Source organism: Scomber japonicus, chromosome 2 (genome assembly GCF_027409825.1).
Source record: "Scomber japonicus isolate fScoJap1 chromosome 2, fScoJap1.pri, whole genome shotgun sequence".
In the NCBI taxonomy this organism is placed as follows: Eukaryota; Metazoa; Chordata; class Actinopteri; order Scombriformes; family Scombridae; genus Scomber; species Scomber japonicus.
This window is the reverse complement of record NC_070579.1, coordinates 1060671-1077709: the sequence shown is the minus strand read 5'-3', so window position 1 is coordinate 1077709 and position 17039 is coordinate 1060671. Positions and strand designations below refer to the sequence as shown.

Genomic DNA, 17039 nt, shown 5'->3' with positions numbered 1-17039 from the left:
CATTGACTTGTATAGAGACGGTCGCCCCCTGGTGGCCTTTTGATAGAATGCAGCTCTAAGTTACTTCTCCATTGACTTGTGTAGAGAAAATGAGTTTGACACCCCTGTCCAGGTCTTACCGGGTCGGGGTCTTACCTTGTCCAGGGAGCACATGGCGAACACGGGTCCGTCGTGGGCTTTGATGGTCTTGATGAGCGTCGTGTCTCTCCAGATGTAGACGTCTCCGTTCGTGGCTCCGGAGAAGACCAGGTCCTCCGAGCGCCCGTAACTCGCCGACATCATCGTCTCCTGCTTCCCAGGTTCCCGAAGATCCCCCGCTTGAAGGTCAGACCGCCCCCTGGTGGACGAGGAGCATAAATATAACTCCCCTCTCTTCCTTCCCTCCTTCCTTCCCTCCCTTCCTTCCCTCCCTTCCTTCCCTCCTTTTGTTCTTTCCTTCCCTCCCTTCCTTCCCTCCATCTGACCCAGAACAGCCTCAATGACAAACATTCGGAGCACATTTTAGGAAAAGTCACCAAATTTCAGAATAAAAGACATTAGTGGTGTTTTTACAGCAGTTATATTTTACCTGAACAGGAAGTAAGGGGTTAAACATCACATGGTTATATGTGAACAGGAAGTGAGGGGTTGAACATGACATGGTTATATGTGAACAGGAAGTGAGGGGTTAAACATCACATGGTTATATGTGAACAGGAAGTGAGGGTTTCTACCTGAGTGCTGCCAGAACTTGATGTGCTTTATGCCGACAGTCACCAGCTTGTCCATCCTGAACGGATTACTCTTCACCACAAAGATCTTGTCTTTATGACCCCTGAAGGAAAGAAAGTTAGAGGACGAGTTTCTTATGTCATCGTTAAATCTAAAATGTTGAACAAATGTCGAACACGTGATTTAAGAACATCAGGTTTACCTGGCTTTGGCCAGTCGCTCTCCTTTCTTCCAGTCCCAGATGACGATGGAGTGAAATTCATCGATTCCACAGAAACCAAACTCTTCCCATCAGCTGAGAGAGAGAGAGAGAGAGAGAGAGAGAGAGAGAGAGAGAGAGAGAGAGAGAGAGAGAGAGAGAGAGAGAGAGAGAGAGAGAGACAGAGAGAGAGAGACAGAGAGAGAGAGAGAGAGAGAGAGAGAGAGAGAGAGAGAGAGAGAGAGAGACAGAGAGAGAGAGAGAGACAGAGAGAGAGAGAGAGAGAGAGAGAGAGAGAGAGAGAGAGAGAGAGAGAGAGAGAGAGATTAGCTTTACTATAATGAATTATAATTAAGGTCTTTATGGAAGAATTACAGGATAATTAATAATGATTAAAGGATTACAGATTCCTTTTAGCCTGATTCACTAAACTACCCCTGGTGATTTAAAGAGGACAGGCGGTGGTACAGGGATGGCAAATGGCGTACCTGTGAACTCCAGCGCACACACTCCTCGGCTGTGATGTCCTTTGAGCAGCGACAGACACTTCAGAGTCTGAATGTCCCAGACGTGGATGGCCGGGTCTCTGCCCACCTGAACACAGACAGCCAATCAGAATCACTTCCTGCAGCCCCACGCTTACCTGCTGCGCTCTGATTGGCCGGGGCGTACCTGCGCGGAGGCCACGAAGTCTTTGAGCGGGTGGACGGTGAGGCTGAGGATGTCGTCGTCGTGGCCGAGGTAGAACCGCTGGCTGTGCTGCAGGCGGTTATACACCACGGCGACGGCGGCCACGTGGTACAGAACCTCCCCCGCCTGGCTGTAGAACAGGTTGTTACGGCAGTCGAAACCCCGGTACCTGCAGGGAACAGGAAGGAACCGCCACAATAAAGGTCACTGATAGTGCAGAAAACTGAAGGAACTGTTTAAAGAACGTCGGAATATAAATCAGAGTTTTCAACAGTCATACTATAAACATTCCTAATTTTAAAGTACAACCCCAATTCCAATGAAGTTGGGACGTTGTGTAAAACATAAATAAAAACAGAATACAATGATTTGCAAATCCTTTTCAGCCTATATTCAATTGAATACACTACAAAGACAAGATATTTAATGTTCAAACTGATAAACTGTGTTGTTTTTTTTCAAATATTCACTCATTTTGAATTTGATGCCTGCAACATGTTCCAAAAAAGCTGGGACAGGGGCAACAAAAGACTGGGAAAGTTGAGGAACGCTCAAAAAACACCTGTTTGGAACATTCCACAGGTGAACAGGTTAATCGGAAACAGGTGAGTGTCATGATTGGGTATAAAAGGAGCATCCCCGAAAGACTCAGTCATTCACAAGCAAGGTTGGGGCGAGGTTCACCACTTTGTGAACAACTGTGTGAGCAAATAGCCCAACAGTTTAAGAACAACGTTTCTCAACGTGCAATTGCAAGGAATTTAGGGATTTTCTCATTTACGGTCCATAATATCAAAAGATTCAGAGAATCTAAAGAAATCTCTGCACGTAAGCGGCAAGGCCGAAAACCAACACTGAATGCCCGTGACCTTCGATCCCTCAGGCGGCACTGCATTAAAAACCGACATCAATGTGTAAAGGATATTACCACATGGGCTCAGGAACACTTCAGAAAACCATTGTCAGTTAACACAGTTCGTCGCTACATCTACAAGTGCAAGTTAAAACTCTACCATGCAAAGCGAAAGCCATATATCAACAACACCCAGAAACGCCGCCGGCTTCTCTGGGCCCGAGCTCATCTGAGATGGACTGATGCAAAGTGGAAAAGTGTGCTGTGGTCTGACCAGTCCACATTTCAAATAGTTTTTGGAAATTATGGACGTCCGGGCCAAAGAGGAAAAGGACTGATTGTTATCAGCGCAAAGTTCAAAAGCATCTGTGATGGTATGGGGGTGTGTTAGTGCCAATGGCCTGGGTAACTTGCACATCTGTGAAGGCACCATTAATGCTGAACGGTACATACAGGGTTTGGAGCAACATATGCTGCCATCCAAGCAACATCTTTTTCAGAGACGTCCCTGCTTATTTCAGCAAGACAATCCCAAGCCACATTCTGCACGTGTTACAACAGCGTGGCTTCGTAGTAAAAGAGTGCGGGTACTAGACTGGCCCACCTGCAGTCCAGACCTGTCTCCCATTGAAAATGTGTGGCGCATTATGAAGCGCAAAATAAGACAACGGAGACCCCGGACTCTTGAGCAACTGAAGTTGTACATCAAGCAAGAATGGGAAAGAATTCCACCTACAAAGCTTCAACAATTAGTGTCCTCAGTTCCCAAACGCTTATTGAGTGTTGTTAAAAGGAAAGGTGATGTAACACAGTGGTAAACATGCCCCTGTTTCAGCTTTTCTGGAACGTGTTGCAGGCATCAAATTCAAAATGAGTGAATATTTACAAAAAAACAATAAAGTTTATCAGTTTGAACATTAAATATCTTGTCTTTATAGTGTATTCAATTGGATATAGGCTGAAAAGGATTTGCAAATCATTGTATTCTGTTTTTATTTATGTTTTAAACAACGTCCCAACTTCATTGGAATTGGGGTTGTACCATAAACTTGTCTTCCCTCACAGCACTTTATTCTATCTCATGTGTTTTAGTATTGCAGTACCTTTCATCATCAGGGTTTGTTTGGTAAGCATGTCTAACATCTTTAGTATTTGGTTTGCTGCATGCTCATCCTTCTTCCAGACAGTAAAGATCTGAAGTAAACTGAACTAAATATTCTTTAGTTTCAGCAACAAAATAAAATATATAGGCAGCGAAACACAAAGAAACTTTGGATTAACAACAAAATAATAACCATTCAATGTTGGAAAAGTGTGTAGGATGAAGTAAAGAACTTTCCTAGTCTCATCCCCTTTTAATAACTCTAACAATCAAATCAAGCCAAATAGAATGAATTAGCGTAACATTACATGCAGCCTGTTTGTTCTGTTTATTCTGAGATATTTAAAGTTTGATTGATTTTTTTCACCCGTGAACGAACTGCAGGCGAAGCCCCTCCTCCGGAGCTTTCTGCCTCTTCAGGGAACCAATCAGCTTCTTCTTCAGCTGAGGCAGGTCCTCCTTGTACACCTGAGGACACAGACAGGTAGACAGGTAAGACAGACAGACAGGTGAGTCAGACAGACAGGTGAGACAGACAGACAGACAGGTGAGACACAGACAGACAGACAGGTGAGACACAGACAGACAGACAGACACACAGACAGACAGGTGAGACAGACAGACAGACAGGTGAGACAGACAGACAGGTGAGACACAGACAGACAGACAGACACACAGACAGACAGGTGAGACAGACAGACAGACAGGTGAGACAGACAGACAGACAGGTGAGACAGACAGACAGGTGAGATAGACACAGACAGGTGAGACAGACAGGTGAGACAGACAGACAGACAGACACACAGGTGAGACAGACAGACAGACAGGTGAGACAGACAGACAGGTAGACAGACAGACAGACAGACAGGTGAGACAGACAGACACACAGACAGGTGAGACAGACACACAGGTGAGACAGACAGACAGACAGGTGAGACAGACAGACAGACAGACAGACAGACAGACAGACAGACACACAGACAGGTGAGACAGACAGACACACAGACAGGTGAGACAGACACACAGGTGAGACAGACAGACAGACAGACAGGCGAGACAGACAGACAGACAGGTGAGACAGACACAGACAGGTGAGACAGACAGACAGACAGGTGAGACAGACAGACAGGTGAGACAGACAGACAGGTGAGACAGACACAGACACAGACAGGTGAGACAGGTGATGTAGACCATGTGACTGTTTCCTGGTCACCTGACGTTCGTAGCTGGTCTGAGCTTCCTGTTCGATGTCGGAGTCGAGCTCCGGGACGTCGGACACGTCCGAGTCCGACTCTCCGCTGTTAGAGTCGGCGTAACCCTCTGAGGACAACCAGAGGAAACTTATTCACTACATGATATTTATAACATGGTGTCTTTATAGGAAACTATGGATCTATACGTAAATGGCTCTGTATCAAATATAATGGATCAAATATCCCAGATCATAATTAATAGTGTGATTTTGTTGGTTTAAGGGACAATTAGAGAGTTTATAGATGAAGGTTTTAAATGTTGTACAGATGTAATAAGGTAATAAGTGTTATCTAATATTAACAAAAGGTGAGTTAGTCTTTACTGTTGATGAGTTAAGGAGTCATGTGAGTTCATTACAGTAATCTAAGGATAAGTTATGATAACCGTCTGCACAGCTTCATGATGTGTTCACTGACGGTGATTTAACCCTCCTGTTGTGTTCGAGTCAAGGAAGGGAGGAAGAAGGAAGAAGGAAGGAAAGGAGGGAGGGAGGGAGGAAGGAGGGAAGGAAGAAAGGGAGATGAAGGAAGGAAGGAAAGGAGGAAAGAATCAAGGAAGGTAGGAGGGAGGTAGTAAAGAAGGAACGAGGAAGGGAGGGAGAAAGGAAAAGAGGAAGGGAGGAAAGAAGGAAGGAAGGAAGGAAGGAAGGAAAGATGGAAGGAAGGAAGAAGGAAGGAGGAAGGAAGGAAGGAAAGGAGGGAGGAGAGAAAGAATCAAGGAAGGTAGGAGGGAGGTAGTAAAGAAGGAACGAGGAAGGGAGGAAAGAAGGACAGAGGAAAGAAGGAAGGAAAGGAGGGAAGAAGGGAAGTAAGGAAAGGAGGAAGGAAGGAAGGAAAGGAGGGAAGAAGGGAAGTAAGGAAAGGAGGAAGGAAGGAAGGAAAGGAGGGAAGAAGGGAAGTAAGGAAAGGAGGAAGGAAGGAAGGAAAGGAGGGAAGAAGGGATGGAAGGAAAGGAGGAAAGAAGGAGGGAAGGAAAGAAGGAGGGAAGGAAGGAAGGAGGGAAGGAAGGAAGGAAGGAAGGAAGAGTCAAAACAGATGGGTCAATTTGACCCGGGAGCACAACAGGAGGGTTAAGGTTCATGTTAATAATGATGATGTAATGTTAACTCCGAGCGGTGAGAACACACAACATGATTCATGACATTTAGATTTTGGGCTCAAAGGCCAAGAACACACATCTGGCTTTAGGGATTTAGTTCTAGTTGTTCTAGTTTGGTGTGAGTCTGGTTCTGTGTCCTTATGTTGTGATAAAGGTGTTAAACTGTGGTGGAACCTTGGAGGAGCGGCTCCAGGACGCCGTTCATGACGCCTTCAGGCAGGAACCTCCACTGGAACACGGCGTGATCGGCGCCGCCGGTGCTGACGACCCACTGCAGGTCGTTGGACCAGCGGACGTTCGTCACGTGGGCCGAGTGGCCGATGTACTTCTTAAATTTGGCTCCTGAATAAAGACGTGCAGAGAGAACACAGACACGGAACCATTCAACATCTAGAACACTGAGACAGGTTCCTGAGGTATTAAAAAAGGTTCCTGAGGTATTAAAAAGGTTCCCTAGTTATTAAAAAGGTTCCTGAGGTATTAAAAAGGTTCCCTAGTTATTAAAAAGGTTCCTTAGTTATTAAAAAGGTTCCTTAGTTATTAAAAAGGTTCCTGAGGTATTAAAAAGGTTCCCTAGTTATTAAAAAGGTTCCCTAGTTATTAAAAAAGGTTCTTGAGTTATTAAAAAGGTTCCCTAGTTATTAAAAAAGGTTCCTGAGTTATTAAAAAGGGTTCCTGAGGTATTAAAAAGGTTCCTGAGTTATTAAAATGTTCCCTAGTTACTAAAAAAGTTGCTTAGTTGTTAAAACGTCTAAAACACTGAGACACGGAACCATTCAACATCTAGATCACTGAAACACGGAACCATTCAACATCTAGAACACTGAGACACGGAACCATTCAACATCTAGATCACTGAGACAGGTTCCTGAGGTATTAAAAAGGTTCCCTAGTTATTAAAAAAGGTTCCTGAGGTATTAAAAAGGTTCCCTAGTTATTAAAAAGGTTCCTTAGTTATTAAAAAGGTTCCTGAGGTATTAAAAAGGTTCCCTAGTTATTAAAAAGGTTCCTTAGTTATTAAAAAGGTTCCTGAGGTATTAAAAAGGTTCCCTAGTTATTAAAAAGGTTCCCTAGTTATTAAAAAAGGTTCCTGAGTTATTAAAAAAGGTTCCCTAGTTATTAAAAAGGTTCCTGAGTTATTAAAATGTTCCCTAGTTACTAAAAAAGTTGCTTAGTTGTTAAAACGTCTAAAACACTGAGACACGGAACCATTCAACATCTAGATCACTGAGACACGGAACCATTCAACATCTAAAACACTGAGACACAGAACCATTCAACATCTAGATCACTGAGACACGGAACCATTCAACATCTAGATCACTGAGACACGGAACCATTCAACATCTAACACACTGAGACACGGAACCATTCAACATCTAGATCACTGAGACACGGAACCGTTCCACATCTAACACACTGAGACACGGAACCATTCAACATCTAACACACTGAGACACGGAACCATTCAACATCTAGATCACTGAGACACGGAACCATTCAACATCTAGATCACTGAGACACGGAACCATTCAACATCTAGATCACTGAGACACGGAACCATTCAACATCGAGATCACTGAGACACGGAACCATTCAACATCTAACACACTGAGACACGGAACCATTCAACATCTAGATCACTGAGACACGGAACCATTCAACATCTAGAACACACGGAACCATTCAACATCTAGATCACTGAGACACGGAACCATTCAACATCTAGATCACTGATACACGGAACCATTCAACATCTAGATCACTGAGACACGGAACCATTCAACATCTAGATCACTGAGACACGGAACCATTCAACATGTAGATCACTGAGACACGGAACCATTCAACATCTAGAACACTGAGACACGGAACCATTCAACATCTAGATCACTGAGACACGGAACCATTCAACATCTAGATCACTGAGACACGGAACCATTCAACATCTAGAACACTGAGACACGGAACCATTCAACATCTAGAACACTGAGACACGGAACCATTCAACATCTAGATCACTGAGACAGGTTCCTGAGGTATTAAAAAGGTTCCCTAGTTATTAAAAAAGGTTCCTGAGGTATTAAAAAGGTTCCCTAGTTATTAAAAAGGTTCCTTAGTTATTAAAAAGGTTCCTGAGGTATTAAAAAGGTTCCCTAGTTATTAAAAAGGTTCCTTAGTTATTAAAAAGGTTCCTGAGGTATTAAAAAGGTTCCCTAGTTATTAAAAAGGTTCCCTAGTTATTAAAAAAGGTTCCTGAGTTATTAAAAAAGGTTCCCTAGTTATTAAAAAGGTTCCTGAGTTATTAAAATGTTCCCTAGTTACTAAAAAAGTTGCTTAGTTGTTAAAACGTCTAAAACACTGAGACACGGAACCATTCAACATCTAGATCACTGAGACACGGAACCATTCAACATCTAGATCACTGAGACACGGAACCATTCAACATCTAAAACACTGAGACACAGAACCATTCAACATCTAGATCACTGAGACACGGAACCATTCAACATCTAGATCACTGAGACACGGAACCATTCAACATCTAACACACTGAGACACGGAACCATTCAACATCTAGATCACTGAGACACGGAACCGTTCCACATCTAACACACTGAGACACGGAACCATTCAACATCTAACACACTGAGACACGGAACCATTCAACATCTAGATCACTGAGACACGGAACCATTCAACATCTAGATCACTGAGACACGGAACCATTCAACATCTAGATCACTGAGACACGGAACCATTCAACATCGAGATCACTGAGACACGGAACCATTCAACATCTAACACACTGAGACACGGAACCATTCAACATCTAGATCACTGAGACACGGAACCATTCAACATCTAGAACACACGGAACCATTCAACATCTAGATCACTGAGACACGGAACCATTCAACATCTAGATCACTGATACACGGAACCATTCAACATCTAGATCACTGAGACACGGAACCATTCAACATCTAGATCACTGAGACACGGAACCATTCAACATGTAGATCACTGAGACACGGAACCATTCAACATCTAGATCACTGAGACACGGAACCATTCAACATCTAGATCACTGGAAAACTCAAAAGGTTCTAAAGTTCCTGATCCGACCGAAGACCCACAAGCTAAAAGTAGACCCTGGTTTCTGTGGTCAAACACAGGTGAGGTTCCTAAGTTATTAAAAAGGTTCCTAAGGTATTAAAAAGGTTCTTGAGGTATTAAAAAGGTTCCTGAAGTATTAGAACAGTTCCTGAGTTGCTTGATAGGTTCTTGAGTTACTAAAAAGGTTCTTGAGTTATTAAAAAGGTTCTTGAGTTACTGAAAAGGTTCCTTAGTTATTAAAAAGGTTCCTTAGTTATTAAAAAGGTCCCTGAGGTATTAAAAAGGTTCCTGAGGTATTAAAATGTTCCTGAGGTATTAAAATGGTTCCTTAGTTATTAAAAGGTTCTTGAGTTATTAAAATGGTTCCTAAGTTATTAAAAATGTTCCTGAGGTATTTAAAAGGTTCCTGAGGTATTAGAACGGTTCCTGACCTTTCTTGAGGCAGGGGAACCTGAAGAGTTTGGTATTAGAACGGTTCCTGACCTTTCTTGAGGCAGGGGAACCTAAAGAGTTTGGTATTAGAACGGTTCCTGACCTTTCTTGAGGCAGGGGAACCTGATGAGTTTGGTATTAGAACGGTTCCTGACCTTTCTTGAGGCAGGGGAACCGGAAGAGTTTGACGAGGCCCAGGTCGTCCCCGGTAACCAGCACGGCGCTGCTGTAGTTGGCGTCCACAGAGTTCACGTTGCTGATGGTGGAGTATTTGGGCCAGATGCCGTTCACCTCCGCCCCGACCACGCCGGTCCACGTCATCCAGTGGATCCCCTTCGCCTCCTCTTTAGGAACCAGCTTCCCCGCTGCAGGAGACGGGGGGGGGGGGGGGGTCAAAGGTCAGAGGTCAATGATTTATCCAGATTATCTAAACCAGAGGAGTCAAACTCATTTTCATTCAAGGGCCACATACTGCCTGATTTAATCTCATGTGGGCCGGATCATTAAAAAGATGGAGAAGGAAGAAAGGAAGGAAGGAAGGAAGGAAGAAAGGAAGGACGGACAGACAGATGGAAGGAAGGAAATGGAAGGAAGGAAGTAAGGGAGGACAGAAGGAAAGAAGGGAGGAACGACAGATGGGAGGAAGGAAAAAATGAAGGAAGGACGGAAAGATGGAAGGAAGGAACGAAGAAAGGAAAAAAGGAAGGTAGGGAAGAAAAAAGGAAGGAAGGAAGGAGGGAGGAAGGGAGGAAAGGAAGGAGGGAGGGAAGAAAGAAGGAAGGAAGGAAGGACAGATGAAAGGAACAAAGAGAGGAAAAAAGGAAGGAAGGAAGAAAAAAGGAAGGAAGGAAGGAAGGAAAGGAAGGAGGGAGGGAAGAAAGAAGGAAGGAAGGAAGGACAGATGGAAGGAACGAAGAGAGGAAAAAAGGAAGGTAGGGAAGAAAAAAGGAAGGAAGGGAGGGAGGAAAGGAAGGAGGGAGGGAAGAAAGAAGGAACGAACGAACGAAGAAAGGAAAAAAGGAAGGGAGGGAAGAAAAAAGGAAGGAAGGAAGGAGGGAGGAAGGGAGGAAAGGAAGGAGGGAGGGAAGAAAGAAGGAAGGAAGGAAGGACAGATGAAAGGAACAAAGAGAGGAAAAAAGGAAGGAAGGAAGAAAAAAGGAAGGAAGGAAGGAAGGAAAGGAAGGAGGGAGGGAAGAAAGAAGGAAGGAAGGAAGGACAGATGGAAGGAACGAAGAGAGGAAAAAAGGAAGGTAGGGAAGAAAAAAGGAAGGAAGGGAGGGAGGAAAGGAAGGAGGGAGGGAAGAAAGAAGGAACGAACGAACGAAGAAAGGAAAAAAGGAAGGGAGGGAAGAAAAAAGGAAGGAAGAAAGGAAAAAAGGAAGGGAGGAAGGAGGGAGGAAGGGAGGAAGGAATGAAAGGAGGGAGGAAGGAAGGAAAGGAGGGAGGAAGGAAGGAAAGGAAGGAGGGAGGGAAGAAAGAAGGAAGGAAGGAAGGAACAAAGAGAGGAAAAAAGGAAGGAAGAAAGGAAAAAAGGAAGGGAGGAAGGAGGGAGGAAGGGAGGAAGGAAGGAAAGGAGGGAGGAAGGAAGGAAAGGAAGGAGGGAGGAAGGAAAGGAAGGAAAGGAAGGAGGGAGGGAAGAAAGAAGGAACGAACGAACGAAGAAAGGAAAAAAGGAAGGGAGGAAGGAAGGAAAGGAAGGGAGGGAGGAAGGACAGATGTAAGGAAGGGAAAATAACACAGGAAGGAAAGAGGGCCGGATTGCTCCCCTCAGCGGGTCGGTTCTGGCCCACGGGCCGCATGTTTGACCCCCCTGCTGTAGGACATCGAGCGTTTAGAAGTACCCGGCATCCGGTAGAAGAGCCGCTCGCCGGCGCCGTCGTTGGTCTGCAGGAAGCGGCTGTCCACGGACCAGTCCAGGTGTGTGATGAAGGAGGCGGAGCGGCAGCACTCGCCCACCTTCTTGTAGCGCTGAGCGACGGCGTAGACGTCCACCAGCCCGTCGTTGGATCCCACCGCCAGGAAGGAACCGTCCGGAGAGAACTTCAGCTCGTGGATCACTTCCTTCCTGTCCTTGATGTGCACCACCTCCGTCATGTCCCTGGAGAGCAGAGTCCATTAAAATACTTCAGTTAGACCAAACTCTAAATAACTATCACACAGTATATAAAGATGAAGAGATAGAGAAGGTCAGAGAAATAGTGATTACGGTGAAAATGTCTAAGTGGTGTAACCATAAAAACTTTGTACCAAATAATTCAACTTGCTTAAAAACAGTAAATAGTCAATAAAACACCTTCCTTCCTTCCTACCTTCCTTCCTTCCTTCCTTCCTACCTACCTTCCTTCCTTCCTTCCTTCCTTCCTTCCTACCTAACACCATATCAACTAGTTTGGCATGATTTTACATCCTTCCTTCCTTCCTTCCTTCCTACCTACCTTCCTTCCTTCCTTCCTACCTAACACCATATCAACTAGTTTGGCATGATCTTACATCCTTCCTTCCTTCCTTCCTACCTACCTTCCTTCCTTCCTTCCTACCTAACACCATATCAACTAGTTTGGCATGATCTTACATCCTTCCTTCCTTCCTTCCTTCCTTCCTTCCTTCCTTCCTTCCTTCCTTCCTACCTAACACCATATCAACTAGTTTGGCATGATCTTACATCCTTCCTTCCTGTCCTTGATGTGCACGACCTCCGTCATGTCCCTGGAGAGCAGAGTCTGTCACTGCATGATCCTCAGAGTCAAATGTTTCCCCTCCTTTAAAATACTTCAGTTATATAAAGTATATAAAGATAAGATCAGAGATGTTCAGTTTAAATTTAAAGGGTTAAAATGTGAAAATAAACGTATGAATAACTTCACACATTCTTTTTTTGTGGACCCAGCATCAAATTTCTGCTTTTAATCCATTTAGAGAGAATATATTAGAGGATTATGGTAAACATGTCTAAGTGGTGTAACCATAAAAACTTTGTAAGGAAGGAAGGAAGGGAGGGAGGGAGGGAGGAAGGAAGGAAGGAAGGAAGGAAGGAAGGAAGGGAGGAAGGAAGGAAGGAAGGAGAATATATTAGAGGATTATGGTAAAAATGTCTAAGTGGTGTAACCATAAAAACTTTGTACCAAATAATTCAACGTTGCTTAAAAACAGTAAATAGTCAATAAAACACCTTCCTTCCTTCCTTCCTTCCTTCCTACCTAACACCATATCAACTAGTTAGGCATGATCTTACATCCTTCCTTCCTTCCTTCCTTCCTTCCTTCCTTCCTGCCTTCCTTCCTTCCTACCTTCCTGCCTTCCTTCCTTCCTACCTAACACCATATCAACTAGTTTGGCATGATCTTACATTATAACTTTTATATTAAATAAAGCTAATGGAATACTATTGTTCTAAATATTACATTTCATCTGGTTACCATGGAGACCAGGAAACATTTACATGTTTTAAATGAAGTCATTATTAGTATAAGTCCACTTAAATACACTGTAGCTGATCACATATTTAATATCTATCATTCTTTTGTGGTTACACCATTTGACATTTTGTGGTTACACCATTTGACATGTTCAGGAGCATTCAGTCTTTTGGTATAAAATGGGTCAAATGTCATTTCAAATCTCTCTTATTGATCTTTTTTTAATATATTGATTATATTGAACTGGTCGTAACCTCCATGATGTCTTGCTGCGGAGTTCAGTTTGAATTTATCTAGAAAACCTTCGTCCTCTCTTCCTTCCTTCTAGAAAACCAACAAAAATACTAAATGTACATTTTAACAAACCTGATGCTGCTTTTAAATCTAGTTTAACTGATTTATGGATTCATCATCTTACCAACACTTACTATCTCTGAGCCTTTAACCTTCATGTTCATACTGAATATTAACAGAAGCCTTCAGAATACACACCTGGTGAAGACACACTGGAACCTGAACTTTATGACTAATATATGTGCTTATATATAAATATATATAAATATGTATAAGTATGTAATTCATACCTGACTCGCAGCACGGTGAAGGATCCGTCCTTCATCCCCAGAGCGAGCTGAGAACCGTCGTTGTTGAAGGAAACACTTCGAACTGATTCCTCCATGTTACAGCGAGCCAGCAGGGTGTGATCAGGGAGACTCCACAGCCTGAGACAGGTGAGACAGGTGAGACAGGTGAGACAGACAGGTGAGACAGGTGAGACAGACAGGTGAGACAGACAGGTGAGACAGGAGAGACAGACAGGTGAGACAGGTGAGACAGACAGGTGAGACAGACAGGTGAGACAGGAGAGACAGACAGGAGAGACAGGTGAGACAGGAGAGAGACAGACGGGTGAGACAGACAGGTGAGACAGGTGAGACAGACAGGAGAGACAGGTGAGACAGGAGAGAGACAGACGGGTGAGACAGACAGGTGAGAGACAGACAGGTGAGACAGGTGAGACAGACAGGAGAGACAGGTGAGACAGACAGGAGAGACAGGTGAGACAGACAGGTGAGACAGACAGGAGAGACAGGTGAGACAGGAGAGAGACAGACGGGTGAGACAGACAGGTGAGAGACAGACAGGTGAGACAGGTGAGACAGACAGGAGAGACAGGTGAGACAGACAGGAGAGACAGGTGAGACACACAGGAGAGACAGGTGAGACAGACAGGTGAGACAGGTGAGAGACAGACAGGTGAGACAGACAGGTGAGACAGACAGGAGAGACAGACGAGACAGACAGGTGAGACAGACGAGACAGACAGGTGAGACAGACAGGTGAGACAGACGAGACAGACAGGTGAGACAGACAGGTGAGACAGACAGGAGAGACAGACGAGACAGACAGGTGAGACAGACAGGTGAGACAGACAGGTGAGACAGACGAGACAGACAGGTGAGACAGACAGGTGAGACAGGTGAGACAGACAGGTGAGAGTCAGACAGGTGACACATAGACAGGTGAGAGACAGACAGGTGAGAGACAGACAGGTGAGACAGGAGAGACAGACAGACAAGTGAGAGACAGAGAGGTGAGACAGACAGGTGAGACAGGTGAGACAGACAGGCGACACAGACAGGTGAGAGACAGACAGGTGAGACAGACAGGTGAGAGACAGACAGGTGAGAGACAGACAGGTGAGAGACAGACAGGCGACACAGACAGGTGAGAGACAGACAGGTGAGAGAAAGAGAGGTGAGACAGACAGGTGAGAGACAGGTGAGAGACAGACAGGTGAGAGACAGACAGGTGAGAGACAGACAGGTGAGAGACAGGTGAGAGACAGACAGGTGAGAGACAGACAGGTGAGACAGGTGAGGTGAGAGACAGACAGGTGAGAGACAGTCAGGTGTTCTGACCTGACGGAGCGGTCGTCGCTCCCGGTAACGGCGACCGGTTGTTTGGGGTGCAGGTCGAGCGCCCAGAGCTCGCCCTCGCTGTGACCCTGCATCAGGAGAACCGGTTTGTCCCGGTCCCGGACCATCACCTCAAAGATCTCGCTGTCCTGGGTTCCTGCCAGGATCCGGTCCGCCTTCCAGCACACGCTGCGGATCGACAGGCCTAGAACACAGCAGCTCACAGGTTAAAACATCTAGAACACACGTAGAACACATCTAGAACACACGTAGAACACACCTAGAACACACCTACAACACACGTAGAACACACCTAGAACACCTACAACACACGTAGAACACACCTACAACACACGTAGAACACACCTAGAACACCTACAACACACGTAGAACACACGTAGAACACACCTACAACACACGTAGAACACACCTAGAACACACCTACAACACACGTAGAACACACCTAGAACACACCTACAACACACGTAGAACACACCTACAACACACGTAGAACACACGTAGAACACACCTAGAACACACCTACAACACACGTAGAACACATCTACAACACACATAGAACACATCTAGAACACATCTAGAACACATCTACAACACACCTACAACACACGTAGAACACATCTAGAACACATCTAGAACACATCTACAACACACCTACAACACACGTAGAACACATCTAGAACACACCTACAACACACGTAGAACACATCTAGAACACACCTAGAACACCTACAACACACGTAGAACACATCTAGAACACACGTAGAACACACCTACAACACACATAGAACACATCTAGAACACATCTAGAACACATCTACAACACACCTACAACACACGTAGAACACATCTAGAACACATCTAGAACACATCTACAACACACCTACAACACACGTAGAACACATCTAGAACACACCTACAACACACGTAGAACACATCTAGAACACACCTAGAACACCTACAACACACGTAGAACACATCTAGAACACACGTAGAACACATCTAGAACACACCTAGAACACACCTACAACACACGTAGAACACATCTAGAACACACCTACAACACACGTAGAACACATCTAGAACACACCTAGAACACCTACAACACACGTAGAACACATCTAGAACACACGTAGAACACATCTAGAACACACCTAGAACACACCTACAACACACGTAGAACACATCTAGAACACACCTAGAACACCTACAACACACGTAGAACACATCTAGAACACACGTAGAACACATCTAGAACACACCTAGAACACACCTACAACACACGTAGAACACATCTAGAACACACCTAGAACACACCTACAACACACGTAGAACACATCTAGAACACACCTAGAACACCTACAACACATCCAGAACACATCTAGAACATGCAGGGAACACTTTAAAGTTCTTTTTAGCACTGAGTTGAACCAGCAGTCAAGGTTCTATAGGAACCATCTAGAACATGCAGGGAACACTTTAAGGTTCTTCTTATTATTGAGTGGAACCACTGAGTGGAACCAGCAGCCAGGGTTCTATAGGAACCTCCTGCTGATACTGATCCATTACTCTAACTGACAGTCAGCTGATCGGCTCAGACCTTTGTAGCCCTGCTCCGTCTCTCTCAGGTCGATCTTCGTGATCGGTTTGAAGTCGACGTCCCAAAGTCGGATGCAGCCGTCTCGTCCTCCGGTGGCGAATCCTTCCTCACAGGCGTGCATGCTGAAGATCCCCGCCTGGAACAGGACAGAGGTCACAGGTCAGAGGTCAGAGGTCACAGGTCAGAGGTCACATGACACTTCAGCCTGCTTCAATATGTATGAGTGTATATAAACATGTGTATAGATGATGTAGACCAGGGGGGTCAAACTGGCTGGCCCCTTAAAATAAAGGAAGGAAGGAAGGAAAGATAGAAGGAAGGAAGGAAGGAAGAGAAGACAGGAAAAAAGAAAGAAGGAAAGAAAGAAAGAAAGGAAAGATGGAAGGAAGGAAGGAAAGAAGGAAGGAAGAAAGGGAGGAAGGAAGGAAAGTTGGAAGGAAGAAAGGAAGGAAAGACAGATGGAAGGAAGGAATGAAGAAAGAGAAGACAGAAAAGAAAAACAGAAAGAAAGAAAGAAAGAAAGGAAAGATGGAAGGAAGAAAGGGAGGAAGAGACGACAGGAAGCAAAGTGGGCCGGATTGGACTCTTCGACGGGCCGGTTCTGGCCCGCGGGCCGCATGTTTGACC

At 44.8% G+C, this 17039-nt stretch overlaps 2 protein-coding genes across 2 annotated transcripts in view; both read right to left on the bottom strand.

The window, feature by feature from the left end:
- LOC128377823 (NACHT, LRR and PYD domains-containing protein 12-like) overlaps positions 1 to 17039 on the bottom strand; it is a 419396-nt gene that overhangs the window by 119212 nt on the left and 283145 nt on the right. The window lies entirely within an intron of this gene.
- LOC128377790 (echinoderm microtubule-associated protein-like 6) overlaps positions 1 to 17039 on the bottom strand; it is a 37319-nt gene that overhangs the window by 14351 nt on the left and 5929 nt on the right. The window contains 15 exon segments of the mRNA XM_053337595.1: positions 136 to 299; positions 302 to 337; positions 714 to 814; positions 914 to 983; positions 986 to 1006; positions 1399 to 1504; positions 1583 to 1769; positions 3923 to 4023; positions 4769 to 4875; positions 6082 to 6249; positions 9615 to 9824; positions 11301 to 11557; positions 13460 to 13597; positions 14798 to 14999; positions 16413 to 16548. Coding sequence (XP_053193570.1) covers positions 136 to 299; positions 302 to 337; positions 714 to 814; positions 914 to 983; positions 986 to 1006; positions 1399 to 1504; positions 1583 to 1769; positions 3923 to 4023; positions 4769 to 4875; positions 6082 to 6249; positions 9615 to 9824; positions 11301 to 11557; positions 13460 to 13597; positions 14798 to 14999; positions 16413 to 16548 — 2004 coding nt within the window.